At 52.5% G+C, this 20,273-nt stretch overlaps 1 protein-coding gene across 2 annotated transcripts in view; it reads right to left on the minus strand.

Annotated features, from left to right (window-relative positions):
* Nucleotides 1-872: 872 nt before the first annotated feature.
* The window catches only part of Doc2b (double C2 domain beta), a 28,565-nt gene continuing 9,164 nt past the window's right edge, over nt 873-20,273 (minus strand). Inside the window, exons 2-9 of one of the 2 annotated variants that reach the window (XM_057775136.1) lie at nt 19,851-19,930; nt 15,622-15,696; nt 13,899-14,008; nt 13,683-13,809; nt 10,390-10,547; nt 6,885-6,966; nt 5,882-5,978; nt 873-5,438 (exon numbers count right to left, since the gene is read on the minus strand). In XM_057775136.1, coding sequence (XP_057631119.1) covers nt 5,302-5,438; nt 5,882-5,978; nt 6,885-6,966; nt 10,390-10,547; nt 13,683-13,809; nt 13,899-14,008; nt 15,622-15,696; nt 19,851-19,930 — 866 coding nt within the window. In that variant the 3' untranslated portion in view covers nt 873-5,301. The remainder of the gene's footprint in view (nt 5,439-5,881; nt 5,979-6,884; nt 6,967-10,389; nt 10,548-13,682; nt 13,810-13,898; nt 14,009-15,621; nt 15,697-19,850; nt 19,931-20,273) is intronic. The other variant, XM_057775137.1, reaches the window with a different exon arrangement.

Below are 20,273 nucleotides of genomic sequence, written 5' to 3' on the forward strand. Positions count from 1 at the left end.
TGGGTTCAGTAAAAAGAACGTAACTCCTACATTTATATGTCTATTGATGCTTTGTCAGGGTTGTCTGTGTCCACCATGTGTGTGCAGTGCCCACAGAGGCCAGAAGAGTTGGATTCCTGGAGCTGGGAACTTAAGTCACCTGGAAGAGCAGCCAGAGCCCCGGTTTTGTCATTCTGTTTTGAGACAGGGTCCTGTTATGCAGCATTAGATGGTCTCGCAACTCAGTTTGTAGACCAGGTTGACCTTTAATTCCTGCCTTAACCCTGAGTGTTAAGACTAAAGGTATATTCCTCTGTGCCCAGCAGTCCCGCTTTAAAAATATGTGTGGTGTTTTTCTACATATATGTATGTTTATGTGCCACATGCATGCAGTCCCTGCAGAGAACATCACCATTAGAACTGGAGCTAGACAGCTGTGAGCTCTCAGGTGGGATTCAAACTACAGAAGAGCAACCAGTGCTCTCAACCCCGGAACCGTCCCCAGCCCCCTTCTCTAAGAGGTGTTCTGGTGATCAAACATGACCTTGTGTTCTCTTCACCAACTGAGCAACCTCCTGTCCAAAAATTATATATAAAAACATACTACACAAACTGGAGAGTTGAGGGCTGGAGAGATGGCTCAGCGGTTAAGAGCATTGCCTGCTCTTCCAAAGGTCCCGAGTTCAATTCCCAGCAACCACATGGTGGTTCACAACCATCTGTAATGAGGTCTGGTGCCCTCTTCTGGCCTTCAGGCATATACACAGAAAGAATATTGTATACATAATAAATAAATAAATATTTAAAAAAAAACTGGAGAGTTGAAAAACACACTTGACTGTTGAATCATTGAAAATTTAGAGGTTACTGAAATATAATGAAAAAAAAAAAGCACGCCAAACCTTATGGGGCACAATGAATTGCCGGGATGTTCATGTTACATGATGCAGCAGGGGCAAACCCACAGGAGAGATGAGGGTCATGGGCCCTAAGTGGAAATAGGGAAACAGAAGAGTCCATGAAATGTAGCTTTTTGAGACAAGATCTGAAATCTTTAGCCAAATTCATGACAGACATGAACTACCATGCCTGCCCAGGTTTTAATAAAGCACACAGCCTTGCCCGTGGTCCTCTGCCCTCATTCCCTGCCCATTGCACTTGGTCTCATCGGGCTCCTTGAAGTTCCCTAGCATACCAGGCCTGCCGCTTTCAAGAGGCCACACCTGTTCCCTCCACCTGGTACATGCCTCTCAAGTATTCTGTCATCAGTGCCCTCTCAAGTCAATCAGAGCCATCTGTGAAGGTCACATGATCTTTCTAGGTACTTAGCATTAATGCTGATCCTGGCCGTGTTGTGGACCTGCTGGCCAATAGCACCAAACCTGGCTGCAGCGTTTCTCGAGATCTGGAATTGAACTCTGTGTGGTTTGCAGAAACATTTTAACTTCTTGTTTATTAAAAAACTTTATTGTGTGTGGAAGTGAGGGAGAGGAAAAAGAGGGAGGGAAAGGAGGGCGGGTGAGAGAGCACCCTAGCTGGCTCGGGTGTGGGGAGGTCAAAGGATAACTATTTTCTCTTCTCAACCTCAGCCTCGATGCAGAGCCTCTCTTGTTTCTCAGGTGTCCGTTCATTCCAGGTTAGTTGGCAGGAAGGCTCTGGCCAGTTCTCCAGCTCTATCTCCTATCTGGCCCCAGGAGTTGCGGGGATTATTAATTTGTCACATCATTTATTTTATTTATTTATTTTTTGAGACAGGGTCTTAACTATGTAGCCTTGGCTGTCCTGGAAGTGGATGTATAGACCAGACTGGCCTCAAACTCAGAGATCGTTCTGCCTCAGCTTGTGAATGCTGGGACTAAGGGCCGCACCACACCAGACAATATCTTACCTTTTTTTGTTGTTGTTTTTTGTTTTCTCTGTGTAGCTCTGGCTGTCCCGAAACTCCCTCTATAGCCCACGCTGGCCTCTTCTTCCATAATGCTGGGATTAAAGGCATAGGACACCACCTCCCTGCTACCACTGCCCAGCTTCATCTTGCCTTTTTGATTTGGGTTCCTGGAATCAACACTTAGGTCCTAAAGCTTGTGTGGCAAGAGCATCTGATCAGCCCCGTATATTCGAATTTCAGAGTCTCGGTTTCCTCATTCATAACTTGAGAGCCTGTTTCATAGGAACCTCAGTGAGGAGTAAATGAGGGGCAGGAGGATCACCATAAGTTGGATACTAGCCTGGTTTACAAGTGAGACCATTTCAAAAAACAAAGAGTACATGCAACATGTAAACCCCAGTTGCCTTTCGCTTGTGCCCTCCAGATCTTACAAGGAGTCCCCGGGCTAGTGCGATCGCAGTACAACGTTCCCATTTACTTTGAATTATATATCGTTATAAATATTAACAAATAAGACTTAAAAAGGACACCCTCGGGAAGGTCAGACGAAAGTACAAAAATTGTGTCGTGGCGCTGCAGTTTGAGGATGTACTCTGCAGCCGTCACGTGGTAGCAAAACCGTAAGCAGTGCACGAGTCCGCGTCGACGACAGCCCGAGTCCATGCATCGGGAGGTTCACTTGGCTGGAGGACAAAAGGGCCAGACATGCTTGGCCCAGGCTCGACTAGTAGGCCGGCCGCGGAGGTGCAGCTCCTCGTTCTCGCCACTAGAGGTCAGGAGGTCACCGCCTCAGGCTTGGAAGACGGGCCCGTTTGGGGATTGGCTAATGGTGGCCGTGGGCGCCACCAGGATGAGAGGTGGATGCCGAGCTTCGGGAGACGCCCTGGTTACTGGCCCGACTTTGGAATGACCTCTGTTTTTGGTATCAAATTTCCTCTCTGCAACGCTGATGGACCAAAAGCAAGAAACCCGTTTGGGGTGAAAGGATGAGCTGATTCTGAACTTCTCAAAGGGCTTTTCCTTTAACAGAGATGGAATTACCCAGGGATTTGGAAGTACTCCAGGGCCACGGGAAACTTCCATCACTTTAGTGGGCTCCTGCTTGGGCACTCACACGTGAGCCAATTGGCTAGAAGCCCCATCTCCCACCCTGTCTGTCCCTGGGGTTCACAAGGACCATCTCTGAAGCCCAAGCCCCCCTATGCCTGGGACAACAGGGGGATCCAGGTTCTTCCACCTGAGCCCTGTTCTCTTGCTGGGCCCCAGTCACCTCATGTCTAATAAACACATCTTCAGGAGGCTGCCAGGCTCCTTTCAGAACGGGGCTTCCCAAAGGGCAAATACTGAATTACTCAGAGCTCAACCAGGTGCGTTGAACACCTTCCTTGGGCCCCCATAAGCTCCGGTTTCTAGCTGTGTGGGGAAACCGGCAGCCTTGACCTCAGACTGGGGGTAAGGCAGCTGAGTTCCAGGGCTTGGCTCTGGCCTTCTAAATGGCGCAGGTGATTTCAATACCAGCTAGAGGGCGAGGAGGCGGGTAAATAAAAGACTCCTCTGCAACAAACTTCAAGTCTCAGCGATTCAGCAGGGAAAAGAGCCTTACCCTCAAACAGTTAAAGGGTTTGGTGTTAAGTCTTGTTTCAGCTCCTCCCAGTTTGGTGACCCTAGAAGTTTTTCAACTTCTCTGAGATCATTTCACTTATAAAATGGGCTGACCAAGCCACCCGCCACACAAGATGGTGAAGATTCAATAAGGTGCCTGCCGATTCTAACAGGTGGGTGCGTAGGGAATAGAGACCTATTTTCCCTGCCAAGTGGGGAAGGCTGGTGAGTGCTTGGGATTGGAATCGTGACCCGGGACCCTGGAACCTTATTTTAGCTGAAGGAAGGTGCTCGGCTTAGGGCAGGACATCTTCCCTCTCAGGACCCCCAAGCCTTGTTACCCAGAGATGGGTTGAGCAAAATGGGGCTTTGGAATGATGGTATAACTCCTTAGTTCTTCTTTCCTCCTCTCTTCCTGGAGCCCTAGTTGGCAGGAGACATTTGGGGGCTTCAAGATTGAGATGTGTCCCACCCTATCCCACAAAGTAAGGTCAGAGCTCTCAGCTCCGGAGGGCAGAAGCCCCACCCCCACCCCTTCCCCCAAACAAGGTTCTGTCTTCCACTGCTATTCCTGAAGGCAACCCACTGTCTTGATAGGTCCGGGATGCCTGCCATGGAGTCTTGAGGGACCCAACATCAGCCTGAGCTGTGGAGATGAGGAAGAGAGAGGTGGGTGTCTCTTTTCATGCTAGTAAGACTCCTTTCTCTTCTCCCTGAAGCCGCGGGAAAGAGACTTCTGCTGAGAACAGGAGCAGGGTGCATTGAGGCCCCTTGGGAGCAAGATCAAATGGGAGAGCTTGGGTTTGAACAGTCAGCCTCAGTTTCCCTATAGTGCTTGTACACATCAAGCCCAGATCCTGCTTAAAAACCTAATGCTGCCCCAGAGCAACCCCATATCCCCACCCATGACTCCCTGTCCCAGTCCCGACACCTACGCCAGGCCTCCTGCTCCCTAAAAACCTAATGCTGCCCCAGAGCAACCCCATATCCCCACCCATGACTCCGTCCCAGTCCTGACACCTACGCCAGGCCTCCTGCTCCCTAAAAACCTAATGCTGCCCCAGACCAACCTGAGATCCCCACCCATGACTCCGTCCCAGTCCCGATACCTACCCCAGGCCTCCTGCTCCCCGTATTTGGCCTTCTCTTAGCTTCAGAGCCACAGCTGGCTTTTCCAGGCCATGCTGAGTCCTGACTCCCCCAAGATGCCCAATCTGTCCTCACCCTCTGGCAGTCAGCGGTACCCACAGCCCCTGCAGACAACCAGCTGCTCCTGTATGCCTCATCTCTGTGGTAATGTGTTCACCCAGACCCCCTGCTAGACAAGGACTCCCTGCCCCGGGGCTCAGACTCTTTCTGTCTGTCCACTGAAGCCTGGCATGAGTAAGTTGGGAGCCCCAGTTGACCACATTGCCTGTCCTAGAGTCCTGGGCTCCACCTGCCCGTAGTCCTTCCCTCTGGGGTCTCCAGGCAGCCAGAGTACCCCCACTTCTGTGCTTGCAGCATGTGTTCTGCCCCTTACCTCCCCAAAAGGTCCTCCTCACCCTAGATAGCCCTTCCTCTGGGCAGAGCTGAGGGTGAGAACTTCTTTAGCTCCAGCCCTCCTAGGCCCCAGGGGGTTGAAACAGGTCCAATATTGTGTCTTCCTGTCCCTGGGGGGCGGAGGCTGGATTCTCTGTGGCCTCCAAGCAGGGGCTGCAGTGGCTATGTCCGAGCAGACAACCTGGATCTTGCCCATTGTGAGGGCCACAGCCCTTGATGGCAGCTGAGAGGGCCCAGGGCAGGGCCTGTGTGGGCTGGGTGGCATGGGTGGGTGGCAGCAGATGGGGCAGTCAGTCGCTGAGCACAGCTCCCGGGAGCTCGTTGGTGAGCGTGTGCCAACGCTCAATCCTTTTGTCCTTGTTCTTCAGACAGTCAAACCAGTGCTTCAGGCGCTCACCCTTGGCATTGATGCCCAGAACCACTCCGCCTGTGGAAGAAGCCGGGGGCCACCAGGGACTCAGCAAGCCAGTGTCTGGGTCTCCCTCCCTCCTGCCCACCCGACCGAGTACTTGATGTCATATTCTTCCTCTGCCAGGGACCAGAGCAGTGTGGGGCAGGGTGCCATGACACATATTAGGGACGGAAACGGGAAGGGCTGCAGTGGCCCACTGTACACCAATGTCACGCCCACCAGAAGCTTGTGGTCACCTGGGCTCTGAGTTCAGCGCCAAGTGCCGATCACTCCCAGGTCCCCCACAAGTGACTGTGAGCCCTTCCCAGGCCTCCTTCCCTCTCTGGGCCTGTCTCTTGTCACATGAGAACAGTTTGGAGAGTGTCTGAGGTCCTACTCACTAGGGATAAGCGGTTCTTGGACCCATATCTGTCTAGGACAGGCACACGGCTAAGCAGCATTTCCCTTGTATTCCTTACCAATGAAATCATTGGATTTTCCAATGTCATAATCCCAGACAGTGACCTCCAGGGTCTTCTTGGCCAGGTCTCCGTGCTTGATCTCATAACAGAACTCCTGCTGGCCAGAAGAGGGTGTTAGAGCCAAGACCACGTGGATGAGAGGGGTCTGTGACGTGCTGAAGGATGGCACTGGGCAGTGTGGAATGCCCTCTGGCCAGTCTGCCCACTTCCGCCTGGTGGGAGACTAGCCAGGCCCACCCTCCACCCAACTGCCCTTCTCTCCCACAAACTGCTCCCAGATGCTGCAAGAACGCTTGGCTGCAATTAATCGTCCAATAAAGAGTTTTTGTCACCCTTCCCTTGTCCCCTAGGGCTGGCCTTGCTGTCTGCTCTTCCTGTGAATCCCTGACTGAGAGTGAGGCCTGAGGCACTCTGCCTTTCTTCTCAGTGAAGACCCCCAGATCTGTGTGCCACCCTCTGCTCTGAGGACCTGGGCACCCACTTGTCCTGTTTGCTTTTCAGGCATCATGACCTTCTCATCTACAAAGTTCAAGCTTGAGAACTGTGCAACTGATTTCCAAACAAACTGCAAGAAGAGTCCTAAAGTATTTCAGTAAGTTTATGGCTGGCTGTTGACGGCATTCAAGCTGTCCTGCCACACCTGCTGGGTGTCTTGAACCCTCACGTTCCACCTGAAGCGTCCTCCCATGTTCTCCACACCTCCCTTCCCATCCCTGTCATCTAGAAGGGAACCCAGGGGCTGCTCAACATTCTCTCTTTTCACCCCTACAAGACCTTTTAGAAGGTTCGTTCCTTTGTTCCATGAGCTTCCCCATCGCTGAGCCGTCTAGGGGAGTCTTACCCACCATGGCCGAGAGCTCTTTCTGGGAGCTGCTCCCCACCCTCTCTTACCACTTTCCAGTTCCCACAGTGCCCCTTTGAAAACCAGGACCCTTCAGACCCCCACCCAGCCCAGGGGAGCCCCACAACCCCTCACCAGTCACCCCCAGCCTGGCCATACCTCATTGAACTCTGGGTTTAGTGTTTTCTTTTTCACCGCAGTCTTGTGCTTGGATTTCTTGTCTACATCTGGCTTCAGGTATCTGGAATGATAACTGGGTCAGTTAGACGCCGGGCAGAGCCATGGACTGGACATGGTGCTAGCACACTGCTGTGGGGCACTGCCCTGGAGACACATCCACGGCGACTTTTGTCCTAACCCTGAAGTGCCAGTCTGCCTACCTTGGGTAACACTGAGGTGGCCGCATGGTCACCCAAGCACACCTGCGTGCCTGGAAGAGGATGTGTCTTTTCTCTGGAAATCTGATCTTCACAAAGTTCACATCTCCCACAGGAAAGCTAGTTTTGAAAAGCAGTTTGTCCCTTTTCAGGAATTGTCGTTTCTTTTTTTTTTTTTTGTGAGGGCAGGTAATGGGAACATGGCAGCACTTGACACTGAATCTGAGCTCTCATGCATATAAGGCAAGTGCTCCAGCTCCAAGAGCTACGAGCTTCCACAGCGGCCCCACACCAGATTTACTAAGAATTCACACACCAAAAAAAAAGAAATTCACACACCATAAACTCCATTTTTGTTTTTTGTTTTTTTGCTTTTTCGAGACAGGGTTTCTCTGTGGCTTTGGAGCCTGTCCTGGAACTAGCTCTTGTAGACCAGGCTGGTCTCGAACTCACAGATATTCACCTGCCTCTGCCTCCCAAGTGCTGGGATTAAAGGCGTGCGCCACCACCGCCCGGCATAAACTCCATTTTTCTCAAGGGTAAAATCCAGTTTTTCAGCACATCCCTCTGTAGGAGCCTGGAGGAAGTTCCTCTTTCGGCAGTTCTCAGGGATGACCCTCCAGGGGTGGGAAAGCTTGTGCCCTGCCCTCTTTAGGCTTTTTCTTTTCAAGACAGGGTTTCCCTGTGTACTCTCCTGGAACTCTCTCTGTAGACCAGGCTAGCCTTGAACTTCTGAGAGCTGGGATTAAAGGCGTGAGCCACCATGGCCTGGTTCCTCCTTAGGCTTTAATCTACTTTAAGTCCTGAAAGGCCAGGTGGCTTGCCCAAGGTGGCGGTCAGCAAGAGTGTTGCTTGGAAGCCAGGCTCAGTCTCCTTTCTCCACGACAGGGAGGCCATGCACAGGCTGGGGATGCAGGAGGCCTCTAAACTCTCTTTTGCAAAATCTCCCACCCTGTCGACGCACAGACAATTGTGTGACAAATGCCTTGTTTCTGCTAAGTGTGCTCTGCTCAGTGGCTGGCACTGGGGACCTCAACACAGTAAATGACTAGCTTCCTAGAGGTTTAACTGTTCAAAGTCATGCTCACAATAGTCAAGCCTCTTGCATGCTTTTTGCCAAACTTTGCCCATGGAAAAGCTAAGTGCTGTTGTTTAGAAATCCTTACTGGAAGCCCAGCAGGCTGCTAGGGGCTTCGTACTTGCTGCCCAAGCCCACCCATGTGAGTGTGGACACTATCCCCCTCCCGCCCAGCACACACAGACTGGAAGGGAGGAAGGATTCCTACAAGTTGTCCTCTGACCTCCACGTGCATAAACATTTGCTGTCAGTCTCCTAGGATGGCTAGGATAACCCTGAACTCCCGATCCTCCTGCCTCCAGTTGCTAAGCGCTAGTATTGCAGATGTGACAACCACATCCAGCTTCAAGTTGAGGTTCTGCTGCATACACAACACCAGCTTGTTAAAACAGATCTTAGAAAATGCATGCTAACAAAGGTTGGTGGGAAGGGAGGGGAATGAAGATATATATCGACACAGATATTTCTGGATTTGTTTTGTATCTGTCACATAGTTTGCTACACAGCCTGGCTTCCCTGGCACTCAGTGTGTAGCCCAGGCTGGCCTTAAACTCCTCACCCTCTGCCTCCACCTCCCAAGTGCTGAGGTTTCATGTATGCACAGCCTTGCCCAGTTTACAAATTACATGCTAACGGTCGCTTTACACACAATCATCCAAAGTTTAAACAACCTACATGCTCTTTAACTGGCAAAGTAACAATGAACCCATGCTTTACATACATGTGACTAACAATGAACTCATGCTTTACATACATGCGAGTAACAATGAACTCATGCTTTACATACACGCGACTAACAATGAACTCATGCTTTACATACATGTGACTAACAATGAACTCATGCTTTACATACACGCGACTAACAATGAACTCATACTTTACATACACGCGACTAACAATGAACCCATGCTTTACATACACGCGACTAACAATGAACCCATGCTTTACATACACACAACTAACAATGAACCCATGCTTCACATACAGCTGAAAGCTACACAGCCATATCAAAGATGAAGTCTCCGGTGCATATACTGTGTGGGTGGGTGAACCTTGGACAAAGCACCGTGCAGGTGAAGCCCGCCTGAGGCAGCCTCTATCTGGTGTTTGATGTGAAATGTGGGAAGGGAACACTACTGGGAGAGCTAGTCAGAGGATGCCCGGGGCCAAGGAGCTCCTAAGAGCAAAACAGCTAACTTTCTGTACCCATTGGTCCTAGACCCTCTGATTCTACCGAGGGTTGGATTTGTTGGTGCATGCCTGGGATTCCAGTTCTTGGAAGGCTGAGGCAGGAAGATTAGAAGTTCATGGCCTGCCTAGTGCACATAGTGAGACCCTGCCTCGACCCCCACTCCTCACCCTCAAAGAAAAGAAGGGAAGAAACTTCGCCATTACTCAGAGACAGGTAACAAGTATTGATGTGGTCCCAGGCGCAGGGAGGAGCTCCGAGCTGTCAAAGTACCCTGCTTCTGCCAGTTTGCCTGTGCAAGTCAGCACTGAGGAAGCCCAGGTTTGGGATCACCCTTCATACCACCTGCAGTTGGAGTTCACCCAGCAGATTGGCACTGAACACAATTTAAAATGTTCACGCCATGTTGGGGTTCTGCATCTCATTTCTGTCGCCCGGGAAACCCAGTGTGACAGGCAGAGGTGACACATGCCGCTGACCCTCCAATCCTGCTCCACACCTCCCTGTCTCCACTCAGGAAGGCCAGCTCCCCTAGTCTCCTGGCACTGGCACTGGCCCTGCCTCCTCCTCCAACTTGCTTGTGAGCCTGGATCCCTACTGGCCTTGTCTCCCTAGGCTCAGGTCTGACTCTAGTTCCACATGTCCATGTGTGGTGGTTCACACCTTCAACTGCAGCGGCCAGGAGGTAGCAGCAGGATCTGGCTATGCAGTAAACTCAAGGGCAGCCTGGAATACAGGTGACCATGTCCCCCATCACCAAAAAGAGATGAGTATTTTCTCTCCCAGTGGGAGACCCTTCTGCAGGCCTCAGTTTCCTCATCTATGAAATGGGATGACTGCACGTAGCTCCAGCGTCAACAACGACAACAACTACTACTACAACAACACACAAAAGAAAAGCCTCACTGCTCTGAGGCAACCCTCCTAGGGCTTGTCATGCTGCTCCAGCTCTGGCCATGGAGGACTCTAATTCTGCCTGGTGAGCAGGGGAGTCAGGCACAGGCCTGGGCGCACACTCACGTTTTCACGTAGGGGTCCGAGTAGCCGTTAGCGTCCATGGCAGCCAGGTGTGCACAGCGCACGATGCCCACCAGCAGGCCCTGCTTCTGGGAGCTGTACTTGAGTGAGATGAGGATGCGGCCTCGCTCCTCCAGGGACTTGTCCTCTGCCTTGTCCACCTGCAGGAGAGGGTCGTCACTCTGCCGTCCTTGTCTGCTTCCACCTTCTTAGCTAAGCAGTGAGGCCACCCATATTCTCACCCACCAGTGTCTACTTGCTAGTGCTCAGCTAGGCTTGGACATACAGGGATCTACGGAACCCGGGGGCTGGGGGTGCAGCTCAGTGGTACCCACTTGCCTGGCACAAGTGAGGTCCTTGGAGCCATTTCTAGCTTGGAGAGGAAGGAAGGGAGGAAGAAAGGGAGGGAAGGAGAGAGGGAGGGAGGGAAGGAGAGAGGGAGGGAGGGAAGGAGAGAAGGAGGGAGGGAAGGAGAGAAGGAAGTGGGGAAAGGGAGGAAGGGAGACAGGCAGGCAACTTCTGTGTCCTTAAGTAAATTTTTTCTGGAACACAGTCTGGCCATTTCCATCTCTGCCGCAGATGTTTTTGCCTACAGCAAGAGAAGTGGGTGGTAGTGACAGAGAGGGGGCCTGGTCTTCAGGGCCTAATGCATTTGTCGTCCGGGTAGGAAGCCTGCCCCAGCCTGCTCTACCTTCTTCACATCTAAGCCTTCTCTGTGGACTTCAGCTCTGAGCTGGTGCTCTCTTCCATGTCTTTGCTTAATCTCACCTACTCCTGGAAATGCTGCAGGGTGCCCCCTACCCCCAGCCTGAATGACAGAGCTTTGCTACCTTCTGAGCCCCAGGCAGCTGGGAGCCTGGTAAGAGATCCATCCACTTCAGGGTGAGATGTTACCTCTAGGCCTCCACATCTCCCCCTCCATGTCCTGACACCTAGAGTCTGTCTTCATTTCCCATCCTCCCCCAAAGTCACCCAGACATGCACAGTTGGAAGCCCCTGTTCCCTGAGCGCCCCTCCTCAGGGTCTGCCAGGCTCCTCTTCTATAGGCTCAACCTTTGCCTGCAGCTGTGCTCTGCTTGGGGCTGACCTGAGTCCCCACGTGGCCAGGTCCAAACCTCACTGGAGATAAGAGAGTCCTGTGAGGTGAGGGAAGGGAGGCCTGTGACCTACAGGCCTTTCTCTGAATTTCATGTCCAGAGCAGACATGGCTAATTGATCCCAGCATTCACTCAATTCAGACACAGCCTTGGCTTCCTTCTCAGCCCAATGCTCAGTCATGACCACTGGTGCAGACGTGGGAGCCTAGACTCTACATGGAGTATATATGAGCAGAGATGTTTTCAAGGGCAGATGACACTGTTGCATCTGACCACCACTTAACCAGGAATTTACTTAGAATAAGTAGTACAAAGTCTAAAATCTAAAATCACCAACTGTGTCCTTATAACCAGAGTGGTTATCGCAAACGTCACCCCTGTGGTCACTGTGTATCTCCAAGCTGGCCAATGAGCAACATAGCAAATTCAAGGGAGGCTTAGCAACGGCCAAAGTATGTCTCAGGAACACTAACAACACACAAGCATCCAAATTCACACACATGTACACACATTTACACACAGTATGCACATGTGTACATACATTCCCTACTTATTCATACATTTTTGTACATAGAGAGTCTTGGGGTTTTTTTTTTTGTTTGTTTGTTTTTGTTTGTTTTTCAAGACAAGGTTTCTCCATGTAGCCCTGGCTGTCCTGAAACTCATTCAGTAGACCAGGTTGGCCTCGAACTCAGATCCTCTTGCCTCTGCCTCTCAAGCACTGTGATTAAAGGCGTGCACCACCATGCTCCACCAGAGTCTCGTTTATATCTGAGGTCAGAACTCATGGACAACAAAGCACCACAGGCGCTGGTCATGCCTTCCGGAGGTGTAGGCCATTTAGAAAATTTGGGTCACCCCTGGCAAGTGACTACCACCACATCTGTGAAGGTTCTACCCATTGCCCATACGTGCAGAGTGGAAAGTGGCGTGAAAACACAATCTGAGAGCGCCTCGCACAAAGGTAGTGTCTCAGCCACAGGGTGGATTCCCAGGACTGGGGAGTGGCCATGTCCTGGGCTCCAGACCCTGCCAAGCCTGGCGTACAGGAGTTAAATGCTGGACTTCCTCCTCACTGCTGTTCCCTTGGCTCAGGGATGGGGGAGAAGTCATATCCTGAGCATTGGGCAGCAGAGGACTTAGCTTGTCTCTCAGCCCTGCGCACTGGGGCTCCCCTGGACTCTCAGAAGGAGAGGTGGGAAGAGAAGGTAAGCAGCAGAGTAGCTGGACAGAAACAGACACCAAGACCCTGGGAGGGCTCAGCTGCTGAAGGCAACTGGGCCTAATCGGTGCTGACATCACGCTGAAAAATTATAATGTCTAGGAGAGAATTATGCGCTGTCATCTCTGGGCATTCATGGCTCTCCTGGCCTAACATGTTCCAATCGGATTGCCCCCAGTGAATGGTTCCCTCCTCCCTCTGTGTACCCAGGCCCCAGACCTGGAGCTGCCCTGGCAGGCAGGCCTTTGTCCCCATTCAGCCCCCATTCTATCTGGTTCTTGGCTCCAGCCCTCACCTCTCTCCTCTCTTTGCTTCTGGTCTTCTGAGCCCAGCAAGCAGGGAGTCTCTTAAGGTGTCACCACGCCCTGCCTCGTGTCACAGACTTGTCCTCTTAGCTACTGAGAAAGCTGAGACAGAAGGATCAAGAGTTCGCTGCCCGACCTGGGATGCAGAACAAGTTCAAGGCCGGCCTGGGGAACAGAGCAGACTCTGTTTCATATGAAAATTAGAAGGGGGTGGGGAGATGGCTCAGTCAGTCAAGTGCTGGCTGTGTAAGTTTGGATTCCTAGCATCCTTGGAAAGCTGGGCATAGTGGCACAAATCTGTAACCACTGAGTGGAGACAAGAGCATCCTAGCTCACTGGCTAGCCAGACCAGTTAGTGAGCACTGGCTCAGGGAGGGACCCTGTCTCAAAAACTGAGGTGGAGAGCAATTGAGGAAGCACTCATGGTGATGGCAGGCCTACACATTCACACACGTATCCACTGCGCACACACTCACATAGACTACACACTCACACACACACACACACACACACAACACTGTACACACAAAAACTTTAAAATTTGTAAACATAAAAATTTAAAAGGGCTGAGGGTAGCTCAGTGGAAGAGTGCCTAGAATATATCATCAGCGCATAGCAGAAGCTCATAGTAAACTCCCGCTGGCTGGGGGGCCAGACCCTGGCTCCACTCACCGGCAGCTGCTTCTCCAGGCAGATGCTGAACGTCTTGGTGTGGTTGGGCTTCAGCTTCTTCAGGGGCACGCGAGTCTCGCCGATGAACTCATTGTGGCGGAATTTGTCCTCATCACACACGGAGATCCTGGGGGCGATTGGCTTCCACAGTCAGTGGGAATTCACAAGTGGTAGGGTGTCCCCGGATGGGGTGGAGGCACGGGGGCCCTCACCCACCTCAGGGTCTTTCGGATCATGTCCTCGTCCGTGATCCCGTAATAAGTGAGGGTCTCGTTCCATGTGGGGTTCAGAGTGTTCCTCAGAGTTTTTGTTCTGAGCTTGTTTGCCTAAAGAGAAAGAGAGGGTGATCTTATTGGTACTGAATGAGTGTGGCTGAAAAGCTGGCCAGCCCGCTCCCTCCCCATGGAGATGCTACCTGACCCAGGGGGGAGACGTGAGGCAGAAGGTGAAACTAACACTGTTAATTAGTTAACTTAAAAACAGCAGGCTTGCCGGACGGTGGTGGCGCACGCCTTTAATACCAGCACTCGGGAGGCAGAGGCAGGTGGATCTCTGTGAGTTTGAGGCCAGCCTGGTCTACAAGAGCTAGTTCCAGGACAGGAACCAAAAGCTACGGAGAAACCCTGTCTTGAACCCCCCCCCCCCAAAAAAAAAAAAAACACAGCAGGCTTAGCAGGGCAGTGGTGGTGGCACATGCCTTTAATCCCAGCACTCGGGAGGCAGAGGCAGGCAGATCTCCGTGAGTTTGAGGCCAGCCTGGTCTACAGAGAGAGTTCGAGGACAGATCAGACCTACAGAGAAACCCTGTCTTGAAAAACAAACAAAACAAAACGAAACTACCCAGCAAGCTTACTGGAGACATGTGAATGGCCCCTGTGGTCACAGAGGTCTTTGACAGCAAAAGATAACCAAGAGAGACAGGATCACACAGTCGGGAGCTCAGCTGGCTTCAGACACAGGTCGGGGCCTCAGCTGGGGAATTAGGTAGCCTCTAGTTAAAAAGGAAAGGGAATGGCTGTCCCCAGAATGGACCAGCCATGGCTGGCATTTCGTCTTCTGGTACAGTCAGTGCAACCTGTCTCACTGACGACCAGGAACAGGGAGGCGATGAGTGTGTTTAAATGGCCAAGCTGTGGAATTTGTTGAGGTAGCCACAGAACTAGTGTGAGGAGCATCCTGCTCCCAGACTCTGGTGACAACGGCAGGGTAGAGGTGACGGCTATGGGGTGGGAAGTTGCCATGTTGGGTTGACTCATTCTCATTAGGAAGTTGAAGTGTTCAGTTTAATAGGAATTAGCTCAACCAAAGCTGCCCCCACCCCATTACAAAAGAGTTCCACATCAAGACTGGCCATGTCCCCAAAGCCAGTGGTACAACTGGACCCCTTTTCTGGATCACCTGGTGTCCCCATCCTCCCCTGCTGTACTCTGGCTGATGCTGCCTGGGATCCATACTTTCCTAGTGAAAGCCTTGTGTTTGTATCTGCTTGCTGGACCACCCTGCAGGGAAGCAGGAACAGCGATTCTGTGGTCAAATACGGCAAGCTAATGCTACCCACTCAGTCCCCTTATGAAGCCACAGAATGGCCCATCAACACACTGAGGGCTCTGACAGGTCCTTCCACCAAGAAACCTCTGGAACAGTATTTCCTTTTTAGGAAGGTGTTATGCATCCCTGACTGACCTGGATTTCACACGTCCGTAGACTCACAGGGATCTGCCTGCCTCTGCCTCCTGAGCGCTGCAGTTAAAGGTGTGCGTCGTCACACCTGATCCCATAGAGTCTTTTGTCCCCCCATATAATATGAACCGCAGGCTAAAATGGTTTCCTATGAAATGTAACCCGGATGTTCTCTGGGGTCCATGCAGCAGATAGGTAACGGACTCATGAGGTCCCAGGGAGGCCAAGCCAGTGCCATGTCTGGGGCAAAAACCCTCACCTTGCTGGCTCCAGGCAGCAGGTGTAGTTTGACGTAGGGATCAGCCAGTCCATTGTGGTCCATCGGCTTCAGGCCCTGAGCAGAGACCAGAGAGGATGAGAGCTAAGAGTAAGGACGCCAAGTGCCTGTTGATTGGGCTTCCTCCCTGGCATCTTCAGTTTCCCTGAAGATGGGAAGTTATCAAGGACCAAACAGTGCTGGCATAAGCTTCCCTTCCCTCGACCCCCTCCAGGTCCTTTCACTTCCTCCCTTCTAGACAACTGAACCCAGAGGACATACTTCACTGTAAACTTGGGGAGGCCGGTCTCCCTTCCCACTTCCCAGATGCCACCCCTTGTTGGGTCTTCCTTCTCTGACCCAACCAAGTCTCCATGATTTGGCTACATACTCATTCTCAAGTTCCTTGTACTTGGAAAGCACTTTGTTCCGAGTATGGGAGGCCAGCTGAAACTGCCATTTCCCTCTGCCTTTGCCAGTTGGTATCCCTGAAGTCACAGGCTGCCTGCCATGGAGGGTCCTTCCACAAGGTGGCACCCCTTGCTAACTTTGATTTTAGTTGCCAGCCCAGGAATGTACAGCTCAGGGGAGGGGGCCCACAAGGGCCTCAGCTAACCTGGGAATTGTTTACTCCTTTCAGAGGTGAAGGCCTGCAGGGGCTGGGGAAGCAGCAGAGGGGTGCATGGCCTACATTCCACATGGGTGAGAGAGGCATGGCTCGGCTCCTGCCACGTACCCCAGACCTTTCTCCCAGGCCTAGCCTACAGGCTTGGGCAAGCTTCCACGCAGGGCGCCCACCCAACATTTCTCCTCTGCTGTGGCCCCAGGCCCAGGTTTGGGAGTTAGCGGACCAGGCATTGCCGGCTCAGCTTTATCCTGGGGAAAGAGCTAACCATTCCCCCAGGCTGGTAGAACAGAGCCTGGAGGGACACAGACGCAAGGCTGAGGCTGAGGGTGAGGGTGAGACTTCCCTCCCTGCCTCCCCACCCAGGAGATTTCAGAGAACTAGCTGGGGTAAGGGTTGGGATTTAAGCCAGGCTTCAGGGTACAGGGGCTTGACCTGGAGGCTGTGTGTGTGTGTGTGTGTGTGCGCGCCTTGGTGAGGGTGGCCTTTCACATCCTGCTAGCTTTCCCCTGCTAGCTCCTTACCCCCAGGCAGTAAAGAGAAGGTGTCCTGGGGAGCTGATGGCCCAGCCTGAGTAGGGGACAGCTGAAGGCTCCTGTTTCATTTCTACAGTTCCTGCATGCCAGTTCATCATGTTTACAATGTTTCACTATTTCTCTTTTCCCTTGTATACCTTTGAACTGGGAGGTTAACCAGAGATACTGTGGGTCCCACTTCTAAGGCCCTGGAGCACCCATGCGGGCTGGTTGGGGGAGGGGCAGCTGCCGTGCTAAGATGACAATGGTGCCTGCTCTGCCCATTGAGTCTCCAGTCTGTGATGTGGTCCCTGCTGTTACATCCACCTCCTTCTACCTGGTAGGTACCTGGACACACCAAAGGGCCACACACTGAGCTAGAGGCAAGGGCTGGTGGGCTCGGCTCAGTTCCTACACTGACTCCCTAGCTCAAGCAGCCTCGCTTGACCCTCCAGGAGTACGCACAGCCCCCAGGAGCTGACTGAATCCAGCAGAGGGGGCAGGAAGCTGAGTTCAGCAGGACATGGAAAGGGGTTGTCTCCGGCAGGTCCCATCAGCTTACTGTGTTTCTAAGGGATAAAAGCAGATGCCCCTGTCTTAGAGAGGGGCAGGGATGGTACTACTAGCACCAAGAAGATAGGAAGGAATGGCAGATTCCCTTCAAACCAAGTTTCTGTTGTCCCTACACTTCCAGAGGTTACTGTTCACCAAGCATTTGGGATTGGAACCTTCTGGATAGTCAAAGCTGAGGCTCTCAGTGCTCAGCACAAAGAAGAGGGACAGACACCAGCCGGTGAGATGGCCTGGTGCAGAAGGACAGAAACTGTATGACTTTTGCGCCTACAAGATCCCTGGAGACAGTGGGGAGGGGCAGCTTGGGTCAGGCAAGGAGAGGCAAGGAGTTTCAGTCTGGCACGCTGAAAGGGCTCTGGGATGGACAGTGATGTAACACAGCCATTTGAGTGGGCGCAACATGCCACTGCTAAGTTTCACATGTGTGATATTTTTATCACAATTAAGAAGCAATATTGTGTCAAGTGATGGTGGTGCACACCTTTAATCTCAGCATTTGGGAGGCAGAGGCAGGTGGATCTCTGTGAGCTCCAGGACAGCCAAGGCTACACAGAGAAACTCTGTATAGGAAATATCAGGGTGTGGTGAAGTAACATTGGTCTTTCAGCACTGTGGCTCTTAGGGGTTTTGCTGGGCACTGTTTGGAGGTGAGTGCCCAGGTCCACCCGTGGACAGATGCATTCTCACCTGGAGAGTGAGGGTGACCAAGAATCCTGGTTAGCTGTATATCAACCTGGTGCAAGCTAGAGTCAATGAGAAGAGAGCACCTTAACTGAGAAAATGTGCCCACTAGATTGGTCTGTGGGCAAGTCTGTGGGGCATTTTCTTGACTGATGATTGATGTAGCAGAGCCCTGCTCACTGTGGATGGTGCTACCCCGGGCTGGTGGTCCTGGGCATGTGTAAGAAAGCAGGCTGAGCAAGCCATGTGGAGCAAGCCAGTAAGCAGCACTCCTCCATGGGCTCTGCATCAGCTCCTGCCTCCAGGTTCCTGCCCCAACTTCCCTGGATGATAAACCACAAGCAAGACCATGAGATAAACCCTTCCTGTCCCAGGCTGCTTCTGCTCAGGGTTTTATGACAGCAACAAACAATGAACTAAGACACCAGGTAAGAGTGGAGCCTGAGAAGTCCATAGTCCATGGATTCCCTGGGAGGTTCTGAGTGGGAGCCCTGCTTCAGCTTACACTCTGTGGATCCCCTTTGGGGTCCCAGTATTTCCCAGGTCTGTCCCCTGTTTTGTAGACATTTACAGAGAAGAACAGGGCCACCATGGTTCAGAGGCCTCTGGTCTCCTGCTTACACCAGTACCCATGTAAATCTGTGCACAGAGGCACAGAGACACATACCACAGACAGACAGACAGACAGACAGACAGACAGACACACACACACCTGCTGCAGAGAAGAAGACAGCAGGAACCCTGGGCTCTGAGATGGGGAGGAAAAGCTGGGAAAGCTGGGCTCCACTAGAGTGGTCTGACCGCTGGCCCCCAAGCACAGACAAGCTCTAAGCCAGGAGTGGGGAGGAGGGGCTCTGCCTGGCCCTGCAGCCTGCCTCCCCCTTTCCAGGCAAGGGTCACCAGGAGCTCTGCTCTGTTCCCTAGACTATCACAGCTTAAAGGTGCCAATGGAGTGGACAGAGACCAGGGAGGAGTGACTAGGCCATCAAGTACCCTACCTGGGCCCCAGGCCTAAGGTAGAGCATTCTCACACTGGCCTTCCACATGAGTGGCCCAGGCTGGGTAGGGGCACGGAGCCGGTTGTCCCTCTAGGCAGGCACAGGGCCAAGGGCAGCCCCTCAGTGGTAGCGTGGGTTGGAAAGAAGCTGCAGGTCGGGGATGCTGGGTGAGGTCTAGGCCTGGCAGCACTTGAAGCCACTCCATGGGTGCTGGGCTGGCCCAGGCCGTCCCATAGCCCTGCTGGAGTCTCTACTGACCACACAGGTCCTTACCTTTCGGGAAAACATCAACTTGGGTACCTTCCTCCCAGAGGGAGCAGTGTAAGGGGGACAATGAGGTTGAGAACATGGGACAGACACAGGTTCAAGAGCAGATCTGCACAGAAGCCCAGGGGAAAGGCCCTGGCCAGGCCACACTGGGTCCACAGATGGCCCTGGCTCCCCCTCAGCAAGGCTCATGGGGCCTCTGAAGCTAAGGTCCAATGGCTACCACCCTGCCGGGAGTCTAACTGTCTTCAGTGGTACCTGCGGCTTACATCATAGGAGCTGCTTAGGGGCTGGAACTTCGGAGTGGGGAGATGTAGAGATGATGGCATCCAATCATCCTCCTCTCCCCCGCTGTAAGATAAGCCCTCCACCTTCCCCTTCTTCAGTGACCATCCCCAGGCTCTTAAAGCTGCAAGCCCCACTGTCTCCTTCTGAAACTCCTCTCCCCAAATGCTTTACTGGGTTTACTGGGCAGGGCCAGTCTGGGAAATGGGCAGCTGCACTCCACACAGCAGGGACACCAGGACCCTGGCCCCTTCCTGAGGCTCGAGCTGGGGTTGGCACAGGGCTTACCTTGGCCTTGCTGATGGTGCAGTGCAATGCGTTGTTCTCCTGGTCATAGAGCAGACTGAAGTCCAGGGTACCCAGGGCGGCTGTGGGAGAAGGAGATGTGGGTCAACAGCAGGTGATGGGGGGAGCAACACCCTCCCCGTGGGGCTTCAAGAGCCGCATTATCGTTACTTAACGTGCGTTTATTTGTGCATGTGTGTGTGCACATACATGTGGCAGGATATGCATGTGGAGGCCAGAGGAAAACTTGCGGGGGTATAGTTTTCTTCTTCCACCATGTGGGGTATAGAGCTTTAATTCGGGTCACGGGAGTTGGTAGGTGAATTGTCTCGCTGGCCCAACAGTCACATTGCTATCAAGATTAAAAGATTTATTTGGTGGTGTCTGCTTTTAGTCTCAGAACTTGAGAGGCAAAGGAAGGTAGAG

The sequence above is a fragment of the Chionomys nivalis genome, chromosome 7 (genome assembly GCF_950005125.1).
Source record: "Chionomys nivalis chromosome 7, mChiNiv1.1, whole genome shotgun sequence".
NCBI classification, from domain to species: Eukaryota; Metazoa; Chordata; class Mammalia; order Rodentia; family Cricetidae; genus Chionomys; species Chionomys nivalis.